Source organism: Labeo rohita, chromosome 21 (assembly GCF_022985175.1).
Source record: "Labeo rohita strain BAU-BD-2019 chromosome 21, IGBB_LRoh.1.0, whole genome shotgun sequence".
Taxonomy (NCBI): domain Eukaryota; kingdom Metazoa; phylum Chordata; class Actinopteri; order Cypriniformes; family Cyprinidae; genus Labeo; species Labeo rohita.
This window is the reverse complement of record NC_066889.1, coordinates 23,335,453-23,361,783: the sequence shown is the minus strand read 5'-3', so window position 1 is coordinate 23,361,783 and position 26,331 is coordinate 23,335,453. Positions and strand designations below refer to the sequence as shown.

Sequence of the window (26,331 nt, the reverse complement as noted above, 5' to 3'; positions counted from 1 at the left end):
TTTAAATATTACTCTAAAATGTGAAAAACTGTAATAATAAAGAACGAGCAACTAAGTCCAAACTTTTGTAGTGTTACTAGTGTAAGCATCAGTTTGAAAAACACAACACATCCAAAGGTCTTCACACTTCCTTTTTCCTGTGCCTCTCTCGGGGAACAGGTCTATATTGACCAGTCGGCAGACTTATTGAAAGAGCTGCCACAAAAGTAGGTCGCGCGGTTGGTCAATGGTATGGATTTTTGGGTCTGTAGCATATCTCACACAATCGCCAGAAAGAGAGAAAGAGAAGGAGAGAGAATAAGTAAATGAACAAAAATCAGAGCAAAGAATCACATCGCCTGCTGCTTCCTCTTCTGTCCTTCTTTCTTTCTTCCCTTCATGCGTTTCAATCCTCTCTACCTTCCCGACTCTATTCCCATTTCATCTCTGTTCCTGGAGGCACGGCTCAGACTCATATCAGAGATCAGAGCGGGTGTAGGTGTGTGCGTGTGTGCACCTTTATGAGTTACAAAATGATTCATTGATCCATGTTGTGCTTGCTTATCCACAGACTGTCAGTATGTACTATTAGAGATCAATGGACAGTGCATTTATGTGTTTGAGAGTATTTAAATACTTATTCGTGAGTAGGTGTGTGCATTTTTGTCTAGATATGTGTGCGTGCACGTGGGAGCCGAGGCAGGTTTATCTTTGGATATTGAATAGTTCAGAATTGAATACTATTTCTGAAAGAAAGTAGCATGCGGTGTGTATACAGCGCATACTGTGCCAGTTTTCCGTAGGCGTGAGGACCCGAATGATGCAACATTTGCCAGAACGTGCAACCAGAGCGCACTGTGTGAAATACTGTATCCCATAATGCAATGCGATCAACTTGACATTCTATTCTGATAAATGAACAAGGACAATGTGAACTGAGATCTCTATTGACTTCATTATTTGATCAGGCTGTCAAAACTTAAGACATTTTTTATACAAAATGGGATTAAAAATGCAAAATAACTGAATTTATGTAAGAGACAATAACTTGATGGCACTTGATGAATTAAACACACACATAATGAGTTAAAGCGACAACAATGTAGCTGTTTAAAATGTTCATACTGATTTTTGTACTACTTTCAATACTATGCAGCATGTACAGTACACTTGTATTCTATTTTTTGGAATACTTTATAGGAGCTTTTGCTGTAATTTTAATAATCTTCAAAACAAATGAGAAAAACAACGTAGTATTCTATTTTGGAATACTTTATTTAACTGTAATTACAATAACTCTCACTTATTCTTTTTTGAGTATTCTTTTTTTTAAAAAAAACTTTATATAACTGTAATTACAATAATTCTCATAAAAACAGCATTCTATTTTATTCTTTATTCGAGTATTTTATTGTAATAATTATAACACATTTTTTAATGTATTTTTTAAAAATTAGTTATTAACACATACCATTCCAACACACACAGAGAGTCAAATGTACTTGTTTGATCTTAATAATAAAGATAGATAGACAGATAGATAGATAGATAGACAGAACCATAATTTGTATCTGCATGGCTATGCTAAACCGAGTATTACAGACTGAGTCTCTGGAAATATTTCTACATGAATATTCATCTGCATGAATGCATATTTGTGAACATTTTGCATTTGTGTGCGTTGCAGTGAGTAATAGCTGCTCCGTTTGTACTCGTGCGTGCGTGTGTATTTAAACGTGAGCAAGAGAGCGGTCGTGGGTGTGTACACACACCCTCCCGCTGATGAGGCCCAGTGCCAGAATCAATAGAGTGCTTCTGAGGCATCATACTGTAGTACCAGAGAGGCCAGAAGAGATTTTAATAAATGCAGTGTGCATGAGAGCCTGGCCTGGCTTGTCATTGCCATCATTCCCCACAAAAAAAAAAAAAAAAAAAAAAAATCTCCCTCCTTTTATATATATGAAGCACAATATAAACTTCAAAAGCTGTGTCATCTTTTAAACTAGTAAAATATAAAAACTGTATTCAATTTTAATTAAAAATAGTACATGTAAGTATAGCTATATTAATATAGATATGCCTTGCTAAAGGTTCTGACACATTTATACACTACCACTTAGGTCAGTAATACATTTTAAAAGAAATTAATAATTGTATTCAGCAAGGACGTTCAATTGTTAAAATAAAGACTTTTACATATTTCAAATAAATGCTTTTCTTTTGAACTATACATAGGCCAAAGAATCCTGAAAAAACTGTCATGGTTAACACAAAAATATAAAGCAACACAAAAACTCTCAACTTTGATAACAACAACAATAATACCAATAATAATAATAATCATTTTCTTAACACCAAACCATCAGATTAGAATGATATCTAAAGGAGTAATGGTTGCTGAAAATCCAGCAAAATAAATAGAATTTTACATATATATAAATAAAAGAGAGTTATGTTAAATTGCAATATTATTTCACAATATTACAATTTTTATTATATTTTCTTATCATAACATATCAATAAATGCAGTCTTAGGGAGCATGTTTCAAAAACAATTTTTTACTTTTCACTTTTAACACATGAAAAATACAGTAGTAACAGTCAAAAAGGGACACAAATGTCAATTTAAAGGAGTCATATCTTAAAAAAAAAAAAAAAGGAATTCCTTTGCTCTCTTTGATGTACTACATATTTGTGACCCTAGACCACAAAACCAGTCTTAAGTAGCACGGGTATATTTGTAGCAATAGCCAAAAATACATTGTATGGATCAAAATTATAGAATTTTCTTTTATGCCAAATCATTAGGATATTAAGTAAAGTTCCATGAACATATTTTGTAAATTTCCTTCTGTAAATATATCAAACCTAATTTTTAAAGGCGATTTTCTCATTATTTTGATTTTTTTTTGCACCCTCAGATTCCAGATTTTCAAACAGTTGTATCTCTGCCAAATATTGTCCTATCAAGGTCACATTTAAAGTCCCTATGAAATCACATTTACAAGATATAAGCAATTTAACTTCCACCAATATGGATCAGCGATTCTGATGACATCACCCCACACTTCAGTTTCTCGTCAAACTTTCTGTCCAATCAAACGCTCTCTAGAATCTGAAGCGTCCCGCCCCCTACACTATATAAATAGACACTGAAGCTGCAGCTGAGATCTGTCACTTGTTCATAGAGTTAGTAATTTCTGTACAGTAAATGGCACGTAGTGCACTCCATTGTACCTTTTAGATTCAATTTCATTGTACTATGTGCAAAAAATGTACTATGTGCACAGTGTTATTCAGAACTTGCCTTAATTGTAATTTGACAATCATGACCACATTAACATATAATCACCTACATTTGCTCATAAATGGATATTTAGTTACCTTCAACTTCATGAATGAAATTAAACCTGCATGCTGGGATAGTCAATCATGACAGGTAATTCACATGTAAGTCTTAAAGGTACAGTACCAAAAGCATTGGTTGCACTGTAAAGGGGGAAAAAATTGTCATATAAAAATAAGTATAAAGCTAAATTAAGATATGAGGAACCTTACCATTATACAAGGTATAAAAGCATACGAATACAACCTGGAAAGTGTGAAAAATGATTATATACCTATATGTAATAATCCAGCAAAAAATATAAGGTATCATCGTAGGTAATACACCTTAAACCAAATTACACTTATAAACACTATATTCTGTCCTGCATTACCTTATAGCTGCAATATTGTGATGTCAAATGTGGCAGAAGTGCTCGATAAGCACAATATAAATGTTCATGTGATTTTAGTCAGCGAGGTGATCCCATTCAAGACAAAAGAAAGCGTCACAGAGATTCAGGCTTTAAGCTAACAGGCACAAATGTGTTTTTCACCGCTCGTTTGGAGCGCCTCTGCTATTGAGCTGTGATTTTGAAGGTCCAAGTGCAGCCCACTCTTTTCTATCTCTTCCCGACTGGAGCTTGGGAGGCTTCTTGCACTCGACAGAACTTTCTAACATAAAAACCACTTTCCTAAAAACCATCAAGCTGTCAAGTGAAGTGGAAAAATGAGAGAGATTACTGCATAAAGGCTGAGAGGGGGGACAAAGGGAAAGAAAGGAAAAGAAATGGTGGGATGACTCAAGATTCTCCTGCAGATAAAACACATAAAACGTTCCAATGACTTTTCTTCATCTCGTCAGATTTATTTATTCTTTCTCTCTGTCTCTCTTTCTTTGTTTACTTAAGCCTTTACTATTCACAATAAAATGTGTTTGTCTTTGAAAAGTGGCCATGATGGCTCATACTGTACGTATGAAAAATTAAACATCAGATGGTTCCCCTTAGAGAAAATTTGATCATTTGGAAAACAAATGGAGATTTCTGCTTATACTGTATATAGCAGATTAAATATTGCAGATTGTCGCACGGTTATTATAGTTAACCAAAATGAAAATAATAATAATAATACATTTTTCTACTAAAAAAGTGAAATAAAAATGTTAACTTAAATAAAAAATATAATAAAGTAACAGCCAAGGCAACAGTTCTCATTTTCTAAAATGAACTAAAACGAAACCTGAAATAAAATATTACTATTATATAGCTAAAATTAAAACAAAAAACTTTTTTGCTACTTGAAATAAAATAAATAAATGTTAACCTAAATAATAAAATACAAAAAACTAGTAGCTAAGGCAACAATTCTTATTTTCTGAAATAAGCTAAAACTAAGCCTAAAATAAAACATTAATTAAAACTAAAATTAAAACAATTAAAAAAAATATATATATTTTTTTCTGCTTGAAATAAAATAAATAGATATTAACTGAAAAAAAAAAAGAATACAGTAAACTAGCAGCTAAGGCAACAATTCACATTTTCTGAAATAAACTAAAAATAAAACTAAACCTGAAATAAAATATTTAATTAAAACTAAAATTAAAATCATTAAAAAAATCATTTTCGCTACTTGATATAAAATAAATAGATGTTAACTAAAATTAAAAAATACAATAAACTAGCAGCCAAGGCAACAACGCTCATTTTCTAAAATAAACTAAAACTAAACCTGCAATAAAATATTAATTAAATCTAAAATTAAAGCAATTAAAAAAAATAATTTTTGCTACTTGAAATAAAATATATAGATGTTAAATTAAATAATAAAAAAAAAAAACCTGAAATAAAACATTTAATTAAAACTAAAATTAAAATCATTAAAAAAATCATTTTCGCTACTTGATATAAAATAAATAGATGTTAACTAAAATTAAAAAATACAATATACTAGCAGCTAAGGCAACAATTCTCATTTTCTGAAATAAACTAAAACTAAACCTGAAATAAAATATTAATTAAAACTAAAACAAAACAAAACAAAACAAAACAAAAACAAAAACAAAAACAAAAACAAACAAAAAAACATTTTTTGCTATATAAAATAAAATAAGTAGATGTTAACTGAAATAAAAAAATAAAACAATAAAATAGCAGCCAAGGTAACAACTCTCATTTTCTAAAATAAACTAAAACTAAACCTGAAGTAAAATATTAAAATATACAGATATATTTTTAAAAAATTACTTAAAAAAATGACAAAAACATACAAATTATTTTTTATATATTAAAATAAAATATAAAAATCTAAATATTAATAAAACCTATAAAACATTTGAAACCAAAATTATACTGAATTGTAATCCCAAAAAATGTAAATAAATAAATAAATAAAAATTCCAGTAAAAAAAAAAAAAAAATCCCAGTAATCTCCAATGTTTCAAAATAGGTCTCAACGAATGTCTTAAACCATGCTCAGATCTAAGATCTTAACATGAGCTCAAACATTCATCATCAAATTCTTCCAAACCCAAATGATCTCAGTTATACTATCCATATTCATTTTACAGCTCAATTCCCCCATTTTTTAAATAGATTTCTCTTAAGAAATTATAGGAGAAACATCCGAGACAAAGACTAACATGAAACCCAACCAAGAACTCTATTAAGTCTCCTGAGCTCTGAATGAGCAACCCGAGCGATAAAACGTTCCTCTGGGTAATTAGTATTCTTATGAAACATTTGTGATAGGCAGAGCCTTCGATTGAATTCATTTGCAGCTGCTGCGTTTGCATTTCTTGCGAATAGATGTGCTCATAATAAGACAATCAAGGGTTTTTCTTATTACAGTCAACATCTAACATGATGACTTACACGTTCATGTGGGGGGAAGAAAGGAAAAAAAAAAAAAAACGAGCAAAACGTGTATGGCTGTGTGAGCGTTTTTTCCCAGTGAATATTCTCCGCACTAAAAGAAAGGAAGTGGAACTCCAGTAAAGTGACTCCCCCTGCATTCAACATCTATGATGTCATAATCACTCGCATCAAAGGCATTCCGTTCGCCACGGCAACTGTCATTCTCCCTGGAGGCGTCATTAAAACAGAACACACCAAACCGAGCTGAGCAAGAGCTAACGGAGCAACTTCAAAACACATGCACACACGCTGCAGCCAAACAATGTTAGAGCGGGACAGCAAGTTTGTACTAACCCAAAGAGGAGTGACGAAGTAATACGTACACACACACACACACACACGTGCCCGCAGACATTCATACAGCGTGCCTACACACACACACATGCTCAGAGACACTAAAAGACACTATAAATAGGACAGCTCTAATGTGGTGCTGTGTAGTTCTTGCCCTTGGGTACAAGGCTCTTCCAGAAAGAAAGAGAGAGAGAGAGATGGAGAGGAAAAGGAAGGAAGAGTACGAGAAGCGAGTGAGCGAGATTAAAAAGGGAGCCAAAAAAGAAGAGCTAGCGCTTTTTGAGGGCCAACTTTTTGGCAAAATAAATAAATAAATAAATAAACACAGAAATAAAAATACATGGGAATAAACCTTCTAGCCAAACCTACATACAATGTGCTTCAAATGTAAACTGTTTTACATGTAAATTTAGGTGGTTGACACATAATACCTTCCTTTTTTTTTTTTTTTTTTTATAAATATGTCTAAATATGAGATGTACACACACACACACACAACCATTAAAAAGTGCCAAAAGTTTTTTATGTTTACTTGAAAAAAAAATACAAAAGTAAATGAATTCTTTTATTCAGCAAAAAATATATGAATTAAAAATTAATAATAAAAAAAACATACTGACCGCCAAAACTTGAATGATACTGCACATTTTAATATATTTATTTTATATATTATTTATTTATTATTTTTTTAAGTACAAATATTCCATGTAGGCTCTGAATTATTATGAGTTCATAATACTGCATGCAATAAAAAAATGCTATAATTAGGGCCCTATGAAATCTGAAATTCAGATTTGTTTTTTTTTTTTTGCAGAATCTCTTTAATGAATTTTTTCTCTTTTAATTTTTCTAGGCTCTGTTTTAATGGTTAAATTAAAAAATATTAATCAAAAAGCATGTCTAGTTAATTGAAATCATGAAACTTACACAATTTAACAATTTAATAAAGCCCTATGAAATACATTTGTTCTTATTTTTTTTTTTTTTACCAAATTCTGTGTTTTTTGTAAATTTTCTGGATTCAATTGTAATGGTTTCATTAAATTTTATTAATCAAAAACTCTTAATTAATTGGATTTTATAAAAAATAAAAGTTATAATTATTTTATTCTTTTTTTTAGACTAGACTGTTGTATATTTACAGTTTTCTGGTAAATATTCCTTAAAAATAAAGTTTTAATAAAAATTATATTATTAGTAGTACTATCATTACAATAAATAATATATTCTGTCACAATTTCTTCAAGTTAAACTGAACTTTTATTTTGACGGGTTGCTGGGAAGACCTTTAGTTTCTGAGTGTATATGATAAGACAATAGTTTTTCTCAAAAGAAATTGTTTCTGTGTTCATGTACTCATATTTTGAGGCGGCAGAGGTTGAAAACACACTTTAGTATGTGTGTAGTAAACTAAACCGCGCGTCTGCGTCTGTTCATTCACACAGACACATGCAGAACATCCAGTATTCATATTTAAATAGTATTTTTGTAGCGTAATATTCACAGAAACTAGTTCATATTGCACTTTGATTTAAATGTACTGACCTACTTTTGATTTGTTAAAATGTCCTGGCATTTTGTGTTTTACAGTAAATTCCATCTGCAAAATCATAGGGCCCTTTATAATGGTTCAGCATGTCACATTGCAAACTTCCCAATAGTATTATATGTCAACTACCCATTTGTAGCAGCGTGCATGTGTTTTGTCATTTGCGTGTGTTTATGTGCCAGTTTGACCGTGATGACCTACCCCAGGTAGCGTCTTCTGCTCGTGAAGCGCGGTCTGAGCTTTTAGCGCCGATTCTCTTGCACAGTATGTGAGGAAGGCACAGCCTGAGAGAGGAAATAACAGAGACAAAGATAAATTAAAGACAGGTCAGAGAGGTTGAGACACAAGCAGGTGTCCGTTTGAGCAGAGCTGGGCTCTCTACCTTCATATTGTTTTTGCCAACCCAAGAAAGAAAAACAACGTTATTACATTTGTGTAGTAGACACAGAGACATAAAAGACAGAAGAGAGATGAAGAGGTTCTGAGAGCACATGCCCACAGCCATACACACTCACGCTCCCCAGAGAAAGACGGAGAGTGAGCGCAAATACAAGTGTGTGTGTGTGGAAGAAAATATGCTGCTTCTTTTAATTTTCTGGCTGCAAGGCCGTGCTGGTATCAACATTTAACAGAGTATGTTTTTGTATGCTTGCTCATTAATTTGACAGACAGTACGGATGCACAGTTTAAGAATTTTTCACCAATAAAAAATGCTGATGATTATTTTTTATCAAAAAATAGCATTCACATGAAGACTCCCCAGAATTATAGTAGAATCAGGCTTGCAAAATGTAATGTAAAAAAAAAGATTTGGTTTGAAATCAGAGCTTGAAAAATCGTTACATGCATTACATGCAAACAGATATGTATTAAACAGATATATAATCATATATTATCCAACAGAGATAAACAAACTGGTACAAGGCCAAACTATATATCACATAAATATATATCAGATATTACAGTAATTTACAGGTGACGTCAAAAGTCTACAACCCTCTTTTAGAATCTGCAAAATGTAAATTATTTTACCAAAATAAAAGAGATTATACAAAATGCATGTTATTGTTTATTTAGTACTGACCTTAGTTTAGTCCAAAAGAGAAAATAATAGTAAAATAAAAAAAATTATCCTATTCAAACGTTTACATCCCCTTGATTCTTAACACTGTGCTGTTACCTGAATGATCCACGGCTGTGTTCTTTTTTTTTTTGTTTTGTTTAGTGATAGTTGCTTATGAGTCCCTTGTTTGTCCTGAACAGTTAAATTCTTCAGGTCCCGCCAATTCTTTGGTTTTCCAGCATTTTTGTGTATTTCAACCTTTTCTAGTAATGACTGTATGATTTTGAGATCCATGTTTTCACACTGAAGACAACTGAGGGACTCATATGCAACCATTACAGAAGGTTCAAATGCTCACTGATGCTTCATTAAGAGCCAGGGGGTGAAAACTTCTGGAATTTGAAGATCAGGGTAAAATGAACTTATTTTGTCTTCTGGGAAACATGTATCTTCTGCAGCCTCTTCATTCTGTTCAAAAGTCCCCCCCTAATCTCTTAATGATCTCTCTTATTTTGATTAAATAATTAACATTTTGCAGATTCCGAAAGGGGGATGCAAAGTTTTGACCGCAGATGTGTATATGAATAATGTTCACTCCAACATTGAATTTTTTTTCCCATCATATTATTTTTACAACATATTTTACATGTGTTAGATTTTTTGACATGTTTTATTTTTATAAATATATATCTAAAATAAATAATAAATAAATAAATATATTGTATACATTAATGTAAAATTCATATTTTTATAACAATTTAACATAACTTACTACAATTACAGCTGGAAATTACGGCATGACAGCAAATTCATAAATATTCTTTTGCTTGAAAGCAATGTGGTGTGAAACATTAGTCACATGAATGATGCTTCTGGGAATTTCACGAATAAGTCATTCGTGAAACTTCAACAAAATGTTAGGCAGCTAGATAACATTATCTTGTGACATATTTAAATGAGCAGAATTTGCAACAACAATGTTAAATACATTCCAGACCACCAAATATTTCAATTTCAAGACCTAAAAACATGTTCATGTATAAATCAACAAATTTGAGATTTAGAGACCATGCAGGCACTGGCCTGAAATTACAAGAGACAGCTCCTCAAATGCCAAAAACTGGTACTAATATACTGATATACCAATACTGATATGGCATTATGCAAGATTTTGCACAAACTGAAAATCTTACAGAAATGCTAGCAGATGAAACTGAACTAGATGTGCTGCATGTTAAAAAGATAAGCCAAAATAACAACATCAAAAAGTTATGGAAGAGATCTGAAAGGAGAAAGAATTAGATAGTGAGAAAGTGCATCCAAGCATGCTCGATGTGATAGAATCTCAGCTTGCATGGCCTGCTGCAGCTCACGCCTCTGTCTTTAGGTTCAGTGTGACAAGACGACAATCTTCCTGTCCCTCCACAGAACATCTGCCCTAACGTGCATCGATGTGTGTTTGTGTTAACGTACAGCTCTACCAACAAGCACTTAATCTCACATGATGCTAATCTCACCCAGCTAAAAGGAACCGCTAAAGTAGTTTGGTAAAAACAACCGTGAATCTTTTCAGCGTCAACTTAATCAAAAATCCCACTGGGATAGGAACTGAGTGGAATAACCACTGAACAAAAGCTGAAACGATTAGCGTCGCATTTGTACATGAAGTAAGCAAATTTGAATATGCAAAAGCATGTTAATGGATGCTAATGTTTATGCAAATCTCGCATTAATATTAAAAAAATGCTAATATATTAATATGCTGAGTAAACATGATAATCTGCCGCTGACATTTCCGCCTGCATGCTAATAGTGTCACAAACGACGATAAGATGAAAAAACTGATTGCCAACTAAAATGGAAAATTAAAACATTAATTTATTTTCAAACAAACCCTTGTTGGAGCAAGATGCTAATCTGTTCTTTTTAACAACCGGAAAAGAATATAAAACTATTTGAGTGATGAAAGAAAACCAACCATGTTAAAGTAATAATTCAACCCCAAAAAATGAAAATTTGCTGAAAATGTTCACTCACTCTAAGGGCATCCAACAAGAAGATGAGTTTGTTTCTTCATCGGAACAGATTTGGAAAAATTTTGTATACGTTACTTTCTCACCAATGAATCCTCTGCATGCAGTTAATGGGTGCCGTCAGAATAAGAGTCCAAACTGCTGATAAAAACATCCTAAATAACCACAAGTAAGCCTTACGACTCCAGTCCATCAATTAACGTCTTGAGAAGTGAAAAGCTGCATGTTTGTATGAAACAAATCCATCAAGACTTTTTTAACTTAAAACAACTAAAATACGAGTCCTCTATCCATAATATTGCTTCCTCCACTGAAAAGTTGTCTTGTGTGGTTCAGGAGAGAAATATGCACAGATCAAACACCATTTACAAATGAAAACAGTCCGAAACAGCAGTGTTGCCAAGTCTTAGAGGTTTTCCTGCAGAATTGGTCTACTTTAACGCTGTTGCCACAAGTAGTTGTGGTGTCTGAGGATTGAAGTGACCCCAGTAATGTGATATTTAGCCCCTGGTGAGCAAATTTTACCAGGGGTGCCCTGCTAAAAAACATCTATTTTACCCCCAGGAATAAAATTTTGTGAAACAACCTTCACCCACCCGGAACACGACTGGGCTAGTTTTAAGTAGCAAATGGGCGGGTTTTTGTTGTGAAAATCTGGCAACCCTGCAAAACAGTTCAAATCAAACAGGCCTAATCAAATATATCAGTGAATTTTGATGTTAGGGGACAACAGGGGATGGACTTTTTCATTGGATGAAGTGTTATTATGGATTATGGACTCGTATTTTGGCCAGAAGCAATGTTTTAAAGTTAAAACGCCTTAAAGATGGATTTGTTTCTTGCAAACACACTGCTTTTTCCTTCACAAGATGTTAACACAGACTGGAGTCGTGTGGATTACTTGTAGATTATTCTGACGGCACCCATTCACGGCAGAGGATCCACTGAAGAGCAAATTTCTCTACATCTGCTGCCATGAAGAAACAAGTTCATCTACAATTTGGAGTTTGAACTTCCCATACGGAGTTTAAAGCAGCTTCAAAGGGCTCTAAACGGTCCCAGCCAATGAAGAAGGGTCTTATCTTTCAAAACGATCGGTTATTTTCTAAAAAAAAATGACAATTTATATACTTTTTAACCTCAAATGCTTGTTTAGTCTAGCGCTTCGTAAACTCTGTGTATTCCGGTTCAAGACAGTTAGGGTATGTCGAAAAACTCCCATCTCATTTTCTCCTCCAACTTCAAAATCGTCCTACATTGCTGCAGAAATACGACCCAGTGTTTACAAAGTGAAGGTGCAAAGAAGATCAAACGCCCTTTACTAAAACAGGTAAAACAGCAATGTAGGATGATTTTGAAGTTGGAGGAGAAAATGAGATGGGAGTTTTTTGACGTTCCCTAACTATTTTGAACTGGAATACACAGAGTTCATGTTGCGCTAGACAAGATGAGCATTTGAGGTTAAAAAGTATATAAATTGTAATTTTTTTAGAAAATGACAGATCGTTTCACTAGATAAGAACCTTCTTCTTTGGCTGGGATCGTTTAGAGTCCTTTGACGCTGCATTGAAAATGCATTTTGGAAGTTCAAAATTGCGGTCACTATAGAAGTCCACTATATGGAGAGAAATCCTGAAATGCTTTCCTCAAAAAGCATAATTTCTTTATGACTGAACAAAGAAAGATTTGAACATCTTGTTTAACAAGGGGGTGAGTACATTATCTGTACATTTTCGTTCCGGAAGTGAACTTCTCCTTTAACCACAGCTTTGATGACAGTAGTAGCTACTTTAGTAACTATTTTGGTGGATACTAAAAGAAACTCATGACCTCGGGAGCAAGGAAACTAAGAAAGGACTGAGAGCGGCAGTAGCGTAGCTTCCTGCCTGCCTCTCCATAAAAGCCCCAGCGCCGCAGGGACGCTAAACACACACAAGGGACACACACGCTGACGTCCACACACACACGGCCCCCCTGAGGCTAGAGCATGAATCAGCAATATTCCTCCCCACTGTCCACTATGTGTGTTTAACCCTGGCCAGGTTGGGTGAGCGCATGTACGCTTACGTATGTGTGTGTGCGTCGATGTGTGTGTCTCCCGCAGTCCTGCCTGGGTTTTTTAATTAACTCTGACTCATTAGCGTTGGGGAGAGCTCAGTGTGACAGCTTGGCGCGCTCCTCTGAGGGCCTGTCATGTTATAGAACAGGCTAGAGCTCTCATGGGACACTTGTGCATGCTTCCCTGTCCCACTTGACAAGCGCTGGCGAACACACACACACACACGTATACGGGATGAACGGAAAGATAATGGGGAGACTCTATTTGTTTGTCCTCTAAAAGCAATATTGTTTCTTTCTGTCTGGTCACGACAGCACTTTAAGGACGACGGAGAGAGAACGTAAGAGAGAAACGAAAATACAGCACAAAGGGAGCAGAAAAGATGAAATACAACGGTCGGATGGTAATGGAGGGGTTTCGGACCAAAAGCTGGAGGTTTGTGAAAATAACAGAGGAACGACTTGAGTCTCGGAGGTTTGTCAGCAGTGTAGGTTTCATTTGAACATCAGGGCACGTCTTCAAGCACTGTGAAAAAAAACAAGTACAAACAAACAAATAAAAATGACTATGACTTTGAGAAACTAAACGTGGTTCTTAGCTGGTTTTGCATCTAGATTCAGACTTTAAATGGCAACACAGTATCTAAATTTTATCATACAAAAGCAAACACTGAATGTATTAGCATAAAATACACAAGCCCTGTTGGAAGATGAAGAGATAGTTCACACAAAAATGACAATTCTGTCATTAATTACTCATCCTCATGTCTATCCAAACCTGTAAGACGTTCGTTCATCTTCAGAACACAAATTAAGATATTTTTGATGAAATCTGAGAACTTTCTGACCCTGCATAGACAGCAACGCAACGGAAATGTTCAAGGCCCAGAAAGGTAGTAAGGACATTGTTAAGATGTGAAATAAGTGGTTCAATCGTTGTTATGAAGCTACAAGAATATTTTTTGTCTGCAAAGAAAACAAAAATAACGACTTCATTTAACAATTTCTTCTATTCCGAGTCAGTCTTTTCGGCATGTGTTCATAACAGTAACACAACGAAGACTGATACGGAGAAGGAATTGTTAAATACCTCGTTGTTTTTGTTTTCTTTGCACACAAAAAGTATTCTCATAGCTTCATGAAATTACGGCTGAACCACTGATGTCACATGGACTATTTTAACGATATCCTTACTACCTAAGCTTACAAATTTCAGCGAAAATATCTTAATTTGTGTTCTGAAGATGAATTAAGATCTTACAGGTTTGGAATGACACAAGGGTGACTAATATCAGCCGATATCGATAATTATCATGATAAATTTAAAAAATATATTTCTTTCAAGTTTAAAGGCAGATTTTGCTTTATTGTGATGGTTGTAAACACCAGACTGTTAATTATGGTTTTAAACAATTCTTTATGGTCAGAACATGACAAAAACTTAACGATTTATGTTCATTATCAAAATCAGTAATATCCGTAAAAATTGTAGCAACCTAATTTTATATGTTGAAATATAATTATTCTGACTGTTTGAGTTTTTTTTTTTAATTAAAAATTTGTCTTCTATAGTAGCATACATTTAGATCATGATAATAAGTTAGAACCACAAATATAGCGTGTCAATACCATGGTAAAAATGTAATATGGTTTCTATGGATTTGTATGAAAAACAGTCTAAATACATTTAGTATTATTGCATAAACACTATAGCATAATCACAAAAAATACTGCAAATATATTACATTACTCTTCCTTCAATACATTTAATAAACATCTATATTAATAATATAATAAAATTCGTCACGAATACCCACATTTCTGACAACATGGTGCAGTTAGTGCAACTACAGTAAATCTATGGTAAAATGATGGTGATTTGTAGATTAAAAAGCCTTATGACTGTATTGTTGCGTGCAGTGTTTCTCCTGTTTGTCAGTGCTTTATCATCTGGTTATTTGTATTCTTCGTGAATTCAAGCACTTCACACTGGATCTCAAAGCACTGTTTAGTAGTTGCTTTACCAAGACTCATCAAAGATTGAACGCATCTAGTAAAAACCACACCGCGCTGCCGCTTGAACTTTGATCCGAGTGGATAAACGGTCTGTGTGGCATGCTTCAAATGACTATAATAAACATTACATCGGACATTTATCCAATTCTTGTTATCGTTTATCAAGTAAATTTATATTGCACGATAATTATCATTATCGACTTATCGCCCAGCCCTAGAACTATCCCTTTAATTTCTTTCCCAAAAACAACAAAAAAGCAGCTTTTGTACAGTAGTCTAGATAATAGTGTATCACGTGTCATACCAAGTGATGAATCTGCACTAAATCATTTCATTTAGCATTTCATACTAAATTTGATAAAACGAGAGAATCATGACTGAGGGGACAATCCACTTCCTCTCAATCAAACTCTGTGGATGTAAAACATGCATGCTGTGAAAATCGCAGCACAAGGGAGAAGAAAGGATGAAGGAAAGCAGGAGAAAGGGAAGTAGAGAAAAGATAAGATCACCAGGATTCTGTGAACACTATCCACTAGTGTCCTACACTAGCGTCTTATCTCTCCTTCTGCAGACACCCTTAAGCGACACACACACATACACACAAGCTGGAAATACATACTGAGACTCAAAATAAATAAGCAGGAAGAATGATAGCAAAAGAATGAAATTAATCTAAAATGCTCAGGATACAAATCTTCTAGGCGGAGTGTCTTCACTCTACTGTCTCTGTCCTTGAAGCTTTGAAAAGTATTTTCAGCTCAGCTATTAAAAAAAGGTATATATGTACCTTCTAAGATTCAACAAGTGAAATCTAATCTGAACTGGTCAATACATTTAGCCTTATCCTGATGTATAAGAATGATGAATAACAACAGTTTATAAAGAAAGAGAGAGAGAGACAAATCACCATCTAGTAATGAAAAATGTTCGATATGATTGTTATAAAGATAAACCTAGATTTTTATGTGCTGGCATCACTGGATGACTTGTTGAGAGGCCTAACTACCAGTTTTGACAAGAGACTATAAAGCTGTGACTTCAACAGACCAAGTGTGCTTATAGTGTGAGTTTATAAAATTGTCTTTCCTACGAAGCCTAGAGTTGTGAAACAGCCAAATGGCGCAAACTGTCTCTCAACATCACATCCTAGTCACCATGGTGATCGCTGACCCTGACTCACACTGTCGCACTTTGTGATGAGCAATTGCTATGAAAACTAGATTTAATGAAAGAAATACTAGTGCTTGCAAGGTTGCAAAAGAATAGTGCTTCAGTTTAGACGAAATTACTGTACAGTAAGTTGTGCGTAATGACATGCCGCATAAGAGCCACCATAAACTCTGCAGTTGTACACTTCAGTACATCTTGTTTTTTTGTCTCGGGGAATGAGAACCAACACATGCAACACTGTTTTTTCAGCTCAAAGTGAAAAGAAAGAAGGGCTAATCAAAAGTCAATATGTAAATACACAAAAAGAGCAATCATACGGTAATTAACTATTAAATTAATATTTAAATTAACACTTTTATTCAGGAATGACGCATTAAATTATCAAAAGTGGCAGTAGGAACTTTCATATTGTTACAAAATTTGCATCTCAAATAAATGTTCTTTTGAACTTTTCTATTCATCAAAGCATCACAACTGCTTTTAACACTGATAATAATTAGAAATGCTTCTTAAGCAGCAAATAAGCGTATTAAAATGATTTCTAAAGGATCATGCGACACTGATGACTGAAAGTAACTAATGCTGAAAATTCAGCTTTGCCTTCACATGATAACTTAAAAATAAAATAGAAAACAGCTATTTTAAAATTAAATTTCACAATATCACAATTTTCATTGTATTTTTTTGTTATAATAAATGCAGCCTTGGTCATATTAAAAACATTTTTCAAAAATATTAAAAAAATCTTACTGACTCTGAAAAATATAAAGTATAAAAATGAATAACAAAGTCTGAATAGAGACCGTATATGTAGTAGTTTGGGCTGAATTAATTCAGGAGCAAAAAAAGAAGAAAAAAAAAAGAAATTTCGATACAGCACTCTAATAACTTGCTTTGCTCAGAATTATTACTTTGCACATCTTTTGATGTGAGGTTAAACTAAAACTACTTTCAATGCTTTCAAAGAGAAGTAAAACCCATGGCCATATGTTCCCTTTTCTATTCCTCTAAATAGAAGAGAATTCTTCAAATTTTGTTACATTTTTAAAGAATGCCTAGAAAACATAAACAAAAAACTGTTCTGAAATTTTGTAAACAATCCCTCTGATTAATATTTTAGAATTTTGATCTGTAATTGGAAATATGCATGTTTTGTAATAACATTTGTATTTCTATACAGACAACTGCGGATGCATGTTGGAGCAGTATTTCAGTAGAACAAAGCCTTCAGGTTTTTATTTGTACAATAGGCTTTGAGAGTAAAAGGAGAGTGCAATGGAATAGTGCAGGCATCATTTATAACAATTGGGATTCATGATATGAATAATAAATTATAGCTGCTTCTTCACTTGTTTTTGCTTATTACTGTCATTACTTATACCTGCCACTGCAAATAATCCAATTGATCATCAGGCCCAAAAAAAAAAAAAAAAAAAAAAAAAAAAATACATCCATCTTGAAAAGTTTCTGTGAGGGCAATAACCCAAGACAGTTTTGGCAATAATCACTCATGCACCAAAAACAACCACCAAACAAAGTGGCACACACACACACACAAACACACAGAGGTAAGATGAGATATTTCCAGCTGCGGTTTGCGTGTGCTCAAATCAATATGTGCTGATCAAACATTTATTGTTCCAAAAAGTGTGTCCGAGCTCTGTCATGTTTGCTTATGTCATTTCAGCCGCCTTGTCTGCCTGTCAAGTGTGTCTGCAATAGTGCGTATCGCTTTCACGGTGGTAGAGATTGAGCAAAGGTACCGAATTCCCAAAGTTCCCCCTTCTTCCTTTAACACGAGTATCCCAGTAGACCTTGAGTAATTTGAATAAACTGTCCTCTAAAGGTCTGAGGATTCAAGGTCTCCTGAAAGACTCCAGGACACCTTTGCGCCGCTCCGCCTTTCCCTGCCCCCACATCCAAACAACATGTCTTCTTAAAGTATTTAATTGGAAGCAGTAAACCCCTGATTAAATAAAAATGCACTTTGAAGACAGCAATATGAGCTCAGAGAGTAATCTGAGAGAGAGAGGGAGAAAGTGAGAGAGAAAAAACGAGAGCGAGAGAGATCTTCAATTACTGTGCCGAAACCACGTCAAGCTCTCTTTTTTTGATTCAATAAAATAGGCCTTAAATATTCAGGAGCTGTTTCTGGGACTAATGAGTCCTCTCCTTGAGTGATATTATTCCAGTGGAATGAAGTGGTAGTGTGAGGGAATATATTTCAGGGGGTCGGTGGATGCATTTCTAATACGGTTTAATACTAAAGCTGGATTTCCCATGCTACATTCCTACTGGCGACTATTCCTGATGAGAAAGAACCTTGAGATGCCATATGAGCTGAACTCCCCGAGGATCAGTCTGATTTTTTTTAATAACAAAAAAATGTAATAATTTTTAATCAGCATGGATGCATAAAATTATTCAAATGTGACAGAAATAGCTTTTACTTAATCTTAAATGCTGTTGTTTTGACATTTCTATTGAGTCCTGAAAAAAGTAGCATGGTTTTCACAGAAATATTAAGCAGTACAACTGTTTTCAGAACTGATAATAATGTTTCTTGAGCAGTAAATCAGAATATTTCTGAAGGATCATGCATCTGACACTGAAGACTGGAGTAATGATAATGAAAATTCAGCTTTGCATCACATGAATACATTTTAAAACATTCAATTAGAGAGCAGTTCTTAAATTGTAATGATTTCACAATTTTATTGTTTTACTGTATTTCTCATAAAAATGCAGCCTTTGTGAGCACTTTAAAAAATAGAAAAAATAAACCCTCCAAACTTTTGAACAGCAGTATAAACTGAAGAGGCAAGTAAAGTTAAGGGTGCAGTAAAATAAACTAATGGAGAAAAAAAAAGGATGATAAAGGAAAAGAATAGGGAAAAAAAGGAAAAGGATGTAAAAAAGTAAAGAGAAAGTAAAGAAGTAAGGGAAAAGAAAGAAAGAAAGAAAGAACAAAAGAAAGAAAGAAAGAAAAGAAAAGGAAAGAAGGAAGAACAAAAAAAGGACCCTTCCTATAGGAATAAAGAAATGAAGGAAGACAGAAAAAAAGGAAGAAAGAACGACAGGACAAAAGGAAGGAAGTGATATTGTGAAAGAAAGTATAGAACGGAAAAATAAGAAAAAGAAAAGAAAGAAAGAAAGAAAGAAAGAAAATGGAAAAATAAGAAAAAGAAACGTAAAAAAGAGAAAGAAAAGAAGGAAGAACAAGAAAAGGAAGGAATAAAGAACATAAGGAAGAAAGAAAGAAAGAAAGAAAGAATGAAAGAAAGAATGAATGAATGAAAGAAAGAAAGTGATAATACTACTAAGGAAGAAAGAAAAAGAAAGAAGGAAGGAAGGAAGGAAGGAAGGAAGGGAGAAATGAAGGAAGAAAGAAAGAAAGAAAGAAAGACAGGACAGTACATAAGGAAGAAAGAAAGAAATAAATAAAGAAAGAAAGAAAGGACAGAATGGAAAATAAGAAGAAAAAAGAAAGAAAGAAAGAAAGAAAGAAAGAATGAAAGAAAGAAAAAAGGGTAGAATGGAAAAATAAGAAAAAAAGAAAGAAAGAAAGAAAGGACAGAATGGAAAATAAGAAGAAAGAAAGAAAGAAAGAAAGAAAAAAAAAGAAAGAAAGAAAGTGATAATACTACTAAGGAAGAAAGAAAATGAAAGAAGGAAGGAAGGAAGGAAGGAAGGAAGGGAGAAATGAAGGAAGAAAGAAAGAAAGAAAGAAAGAAAGAAAGAAAGAAAGAAAGAAAGAAAGAAAGAAAGAAAGAAAAAGACAGAAAGGATAGAAGGAAGGAAAGGATATTAATACTACTAAAGGAAGAAAGAAGAAGAAAAAGAAGCAAGGAACGAAGGAAGGAAGAAAGAAAAAAGAAGAAAAAAGAAGACAGAACAAAAAGCAGAAAATAAGGAAGAAAGAAATTAAGTAAGAAGGAAAAAAAGGAAGAAAAAGTAAGAAAAAGAAAAGAAGGATGGAAGGCGGTAAGCAAGGAAGGAAAACTCTTATCTACTTTTATTTTTCTTGAGAAAAGCAGAAAGAAAGGAAAACTGAGGAGCACAGAGGAATGGAAACTAGCGCTGAACGGAGGACAGGAGAAAAGAGGAACGGCTGTAAGTTCTGCGAATCGATTGGCGGAGGAAAAAGCCTGGGCTCTAATGTGTTGCATGTGAAGGATTTACTGTGGAGCAGAGCTACTGAATCAATGGTGTAGAAAACGCATCATTAGGACACAGTCCCCCCCACTCCATACACTCCCAAAGGACCCGGAGACAGTATGAACACACACACTACAGTATGCAATAAATACAGCTCCACACTCCCTAATACCCAAACAAGCTCAAGAGTGTTAACAGTCTCACAAGCAACTTGTTTGCTCACACAATGTGCAACATACAAAGAAACACAAACTATTTTCCATCTACACATCTGATATGTGCAGTATAAGTATTTTTTTCTCTCTAAATTAGTCTTTTCTCACACGCACACAATGCTTAATTCTTCCAAGCCTTTTTGAATTGAATTTACATCACCTTTTGGACAGATAATAGAAAATTCAGCCGTGTGGTGTTCAGAAGTGGACAGTCAATTACATCCCAGCTCTGTGGGCTGCGCAGAAGTATCAAGGATAAGCCCGTCTGCCAGGCTCTGAAATACAAGAACTGAAGGTTGCACTAAAAGAGGGCAGAAAATATCTTTGGCTTACCAAATATACCCATAGTACTGTTAGAGCAAAGACGTGAGGGAGCGTGTTTAATACCGAGAGCTTGTTAGCGAGATGTCATGCAGGCAGGCAGTAAAGTCAAGGTTTCTATAAATGTGTTGCCAAGTCACAAGACTAATCAAACCGGTAATGCGAATTTCACAGTGGTTTTAAAACCAACCTTCCCACTGGCAGGGTCAGAGTTACAGTAGGAACAGGCTTCTGGGACTTCAGCCCTGAAAGTTCTCATTCACAGTTGTTTTGTAACTAATAAAATCATTCCGAACTGCAACTTGCTCTATAAATCAAACTTCTGACTATTAAGATTAAACTAGGTTTTTCTGTGACAAAGTAAGAGCTCATTTAAATTACTATGTGCGCTTTCAGTTCTGCAGACAACCTTTTGACTTTTTGGTCAGATTTGTGCTCCATTTAGATGAAGTACTGAATATTTCAAAGGCATAACTTCTATAACAAAGCAGAATGTACAATTGCACCTTTGCAAATTCAAGACAAGTGACTGACCGCTTGGGTTCTTGCAAGTCTTTTATTAAAACAGTGTTGCAATATTTGACAATTCCAGCAACCACTTTTCCCCAGATTTCAACAGCATGCTAACTCCTAAACGAACCCAAAAACGCTCAGTGAGAACTGACAAGAACTGCCAAATACACTACCTTTCAAAAGTTGGGATCAGTAAGATTTTGTTTTTGAAGAAATTAATACTTTATTCAGCAAGGATGCATTCAACTGATCAAACATAACAGTAAAGACATTTATAATGTTACAAAAGACTTTTATTCACAATTAAATGCAGTTCTTTTTAACTTTCTATTCATTAAAGAAAAATGAAGCAGTACATCTGATAATAACAAGAAATGTTACTTAAGCAGCAAATAAGCATATTAAAATGATTTCTGAAGGACCATGTGCCACTGAAGACTGGAGTAATGATGCTGAAAATTCACAGGAATAAATGACATTTTAAACATTTTAAACTCTTTTGTCTTGATATGGCTAATTTCACAGCTAGCATTTTATGCATCCTATCCACAATTAAAAAATAACAAATGATCACAAAAATAATCTGCTCACTGATATTAACCTTGATCATTTTCACACAATTACTGTTGAAATGGTCTATGTTACTATTTAAATTAAAGGAATCATCATAGTTTTAAATACCCATTAATTCTCATTTTTTATAATAGATTATAACAGGTAAAGACTGAAAGTTAATGGTAAAATAAAGACTATACATAAAAGGAAAAAGTAAATGATAAACGCATGCTTTTAAAACCATTTTAATGTTATCTTAAAGGGTAAGTTTGCATGATTTATAACAAGCTTTGTATTGTTACAATGTCTGTAATTATTTTAGCATGTAAAAAACTATTTGTTACCCAGCTGCCTTAAAATTTTAAGTTCAGTCAACTCAAAAAAAGTTCAGTCAACTTGAAATGTTAAGTTGTACTAAGTGACAACTTAGATATTTAAGTTCATTCAACTTAGTTTAACAAACCATTTTTTTTTAGTTTAGTCAACTCAAATATCTAAGTTGTCACTTAGTACAACTTAACATTTCAAGTTGAATAAACTAATTTTAGGGCAGCAGGGTAACAAATTATTTTAAGTTGACTCAACAAATTATGTTTCTTTTGTTTTTCTACAGTGGGGTTGATGATATACTGGTAGACACAATTAACCAGTAGAAATTTGTTAACTGGTAGAGATTTTGGACTATCGTTGGTGTGCTAAGTGGTCATGAAAACTTATTGTTTGCATGCATTTTTAAGCATTGCCATTTAAAATTTAGCATTGGCATTTAAAATTTAAAAACACTGAAACACTTTATAGCCTTTGAATGCTTAAATACACACACTTGTATGTGTCAAAGTGCTCGTAAACACAGTCTTAAGTGAAAGCAAACAGCTGAGAAGGAAAACACACGTGACAGTGTATTGAATCCGGGAAGCTCTTAAAGTGACAGCAGTCTAACATTTCTGCAAAAAAATCAAAATACTGAGAAAATCACCTTTAAATTTGTCCAAATGAAGTTCTTAGCAATGCATATTACTAATCAAAAATGATGTTTTATTGTATTTACAGTAGTAAATTTACAAAATATCTTCATGGAACATGATATTTACTTAATATCCTAATGATTTTTGGCATATAAGAAAAAACAATAATTTTGACCCATACAATGTTCTACTTAAGACTGGTTTTGTGGTCCAGGGTCACTCTTTGTGATATGTGATATGAAATTACTCATATCGTGATATAAAATTTTGCTCATATTGCCCACCCCTAATGTTACCTGCACCAAGATATCCCCATTTATTTGCCAGCAAAAGTCCACTGGATGACGTAAAACAATTTTTTGTGAAACTACAGATCGTACTTCTGCATTTTTGTATCCCTTCTCACAGGTAGTTTCTCTGGTTGTGTAGCACTGATTAAAAAAAAACCCCACAATTCTACTCCACATGTAGCAATCTTTTATAAAAACCTTTTTTATTATAACAACAAGAATAAAAAATATGCCCTAGTCATATAAAAGTGCCTTAGCAGTCTGGCTCTACTCTGAAGATGAGGCTTTTAGGGCATGCACAAGTCTCAGGCGCAGACAGACTAGAGCGTAGAGTCCGTCCTGCTGAAAGCGTGGCACGGTGACCGGCCTGTCTGTCTGCACCTCTCACCCTCTCGGTGCCGTCCTTGCATTGACACCGGCAGACACAAACAGCTCCTTAATATTCCCCCGCGGTCCCCTTGTCTCATCCCGTCAGTGTCCCGCTGTCCTCCTGAACGCGTGGACAAAAGGGACGGGACGTTCCGGGCGGAGGACATGAATCATTATGCTTCCTCTTTCCGGGACCGCTCGCATGCCCATTGATTCTACCGACTTAATTGGCTTTATTAGCCAAGACGGGAAGCCGGTGAGGGGCTTCTGCGGCGTCTTCGTCTGCGCCCCCCTCTCCTCCTCCTCCATCCTTCCACCCAGTCCTCCTCAGGAGATACCCTGTGTAATTGTTTTCCCTCTATCTTCTATGTCATTGTCGGATGGGTCCAGGGGGATTATTAGTAACCCTGGGTCCCTCAATAATTCATCCTAAGCTATTTATACACAAATGGAGAGTCCTTTAAACTCTCCCTCAGTGAGCTTATCTACTGTTCAGATGGAAAGGGAGAGCGAGAGGGAGAGAGAGAACCCAAAGAGATTGTAACGGGTGCAGAGAGCGAGTGAGAAAGCGAGAGAGAGCGATGTGTACCTCTTTTCAGCAGAGACACAATGACCTGTTTCTCCAGTGTTTTCGAGTTTCAAGGTGACGCTGGCGTACTCTCTCCCTTCTCGCCTGCCAACCCGACAAAAGTGCCATCCCGGGAATACGCTCGCTCACACAACGCTCATTAATGGCTTCTAATCTGCCAGCTTTTCTACCCATTTAACGCAATTAAGACGTTTACTAAAGCTAACATGGACCGGCAATCAACTCCAAGGACACGCCAAACGCGCATAATAGGATTTGTAAACAGACAACGTTTTATCGAACGCGCGCTCGACGTGGCTTCCAAAGCAAGCGCGGCCCAGACAGGAAGTAGGGCTGACTCTCTGCAGGAAACCGAGCTTTATGGCTGCTCTCCTAAAATCCTGCACAGGCACACAGCCGCACGCTGCGAAGGCCCTCGCGGCTGCTTCACGCTGATACCCATGTTCCTCGCTCTTTTAAAAAGAGGACAGCTAAGCTGCTCAGGGTGAGGAGGCCCACGGTGGAAAGCGTTTCTACAATCCTCACAACTCGTCATATTTATCCGTTTGGCAGAGGAACCCAACGCTATCTTTCTCTTCTTGAATAAGTAGGACTGCAGAGCTTCAATTTCAAGTCTTTTTTGTGAATTTAATGCCCTCGGGCAGGGCATCCGAGGTAGTGAAGCAGCGTGCAACTACATGTGGGCATGACATGGGAATTAAATAAGAGAGTAGTTTGCATAGACTAGATAATTCGCCTGCTAAAAACAGTATTTTTAGTCAGTCGTAGTTATCAGTGTCATCAAAGCCTGGGACATTATTATGAAGCCATAATGTTCCGTGGAGAACCATAATGTAGCCTGCAATCTCTAGACAGGTCTAAATATGTCTGAATCGACTGGGGGTCTCAAGGGAAAACAGAGTCATGAATTGAAACTAATGAAACACACTAGAAAAAGAAACAAAGCAAAAGTACACTGCGTTTATGGCAATTTCTTGATGGAGATATAAAGAGTCTAATAGCTAAGCCAATAAAATTGCAAAAATTATATTTCCAAACAGAATCATAAAAGATTATTATTTAGATAGAAATTAAAATAAATTAATTTTTAATTAGAAATATATAGAACACTGGACAGACATACAGACAAACAGATGATAGATAGATAGATAGCTGGATGAACAGAATAAAAGATAGAGCAATAGAAAAATCGAATGACAGAATTATAGACAAATAGAACGATAGACAGAACAACAGAATGATAGATAGAATGACAGAACGACAGCATGATAGGTAGACCGATATAATGATTGATGGACGAACAGAATAAAAGATAGAACGATAGAACGATAGAAAAATAGGTCAATAGAAAGATAGATAGAATGACAGATAGAATGATAGAACGACAGAGCGATCGATAGATAGAACGAATAGATAGAACGATAGAACGATAGAACGATAGATAGATAGATAGATAGATAGATAGAAAGAAAGAAAGAAAGAATTTGGAATAACAGAATGATAGAATGGCAGCATGATAGATAGATAGATAGATAGATAGATAGATAGATAGATAGATGGATAGATAGATAGATAGACAGAATGATGGACGGATGAACAGAATAAATGATAGAACAACAGAAAAATAGAACGACAGAATTATAGGCAGATAGAACGATAGATAGAATGACAGAACGATAGATAGAATGATAGAACAATAGCATGATAGGTAGACCGATATAATGATGGATGGACAAACAGAATAAAAGATAGAACGATAGAAAAATAGGTTGAAAGAATGATAGATAGAACGATAGAACGACAGATAGAACGACAGAACGACAGAGCGATAGATAGAACAACAGAACAATAGATAGAACGATAGAACGATAGATAGATAGATAGATAGATAGATAGATAGATAGATTGATTGATTAACAGATAGAATGACAGCATGAATGGTAGAATGA

General features: G+C 34.6%; 1 protein-coding gene across 5 annotated transcripts in view; it reads right to left on the bottom strand.

Moving 5' to 3' along the window:
* The window catches only part of celf4 (CUGBP, Elav-like family member 4), a 116,331-nt gene that overhangs the window by 75,875 nt on the left and 14,125 nt on the right, over positions 1–26,331 (bottom strand). For all 5 annotated transcript variants that reach the window (XM_051092855.1, XM_051092854.1, XM_051092853.1 and 2 more), the window contains exon 2: positions 8,266–8,348. In XM_051092855.1, the coding sequence (XP_050948812.1) occupies positions 8,266–8,348 (83 nt within the window). The remainder of the gene's footprint in view (positions 1–8,265; positions 8,349–26,331) is intronic.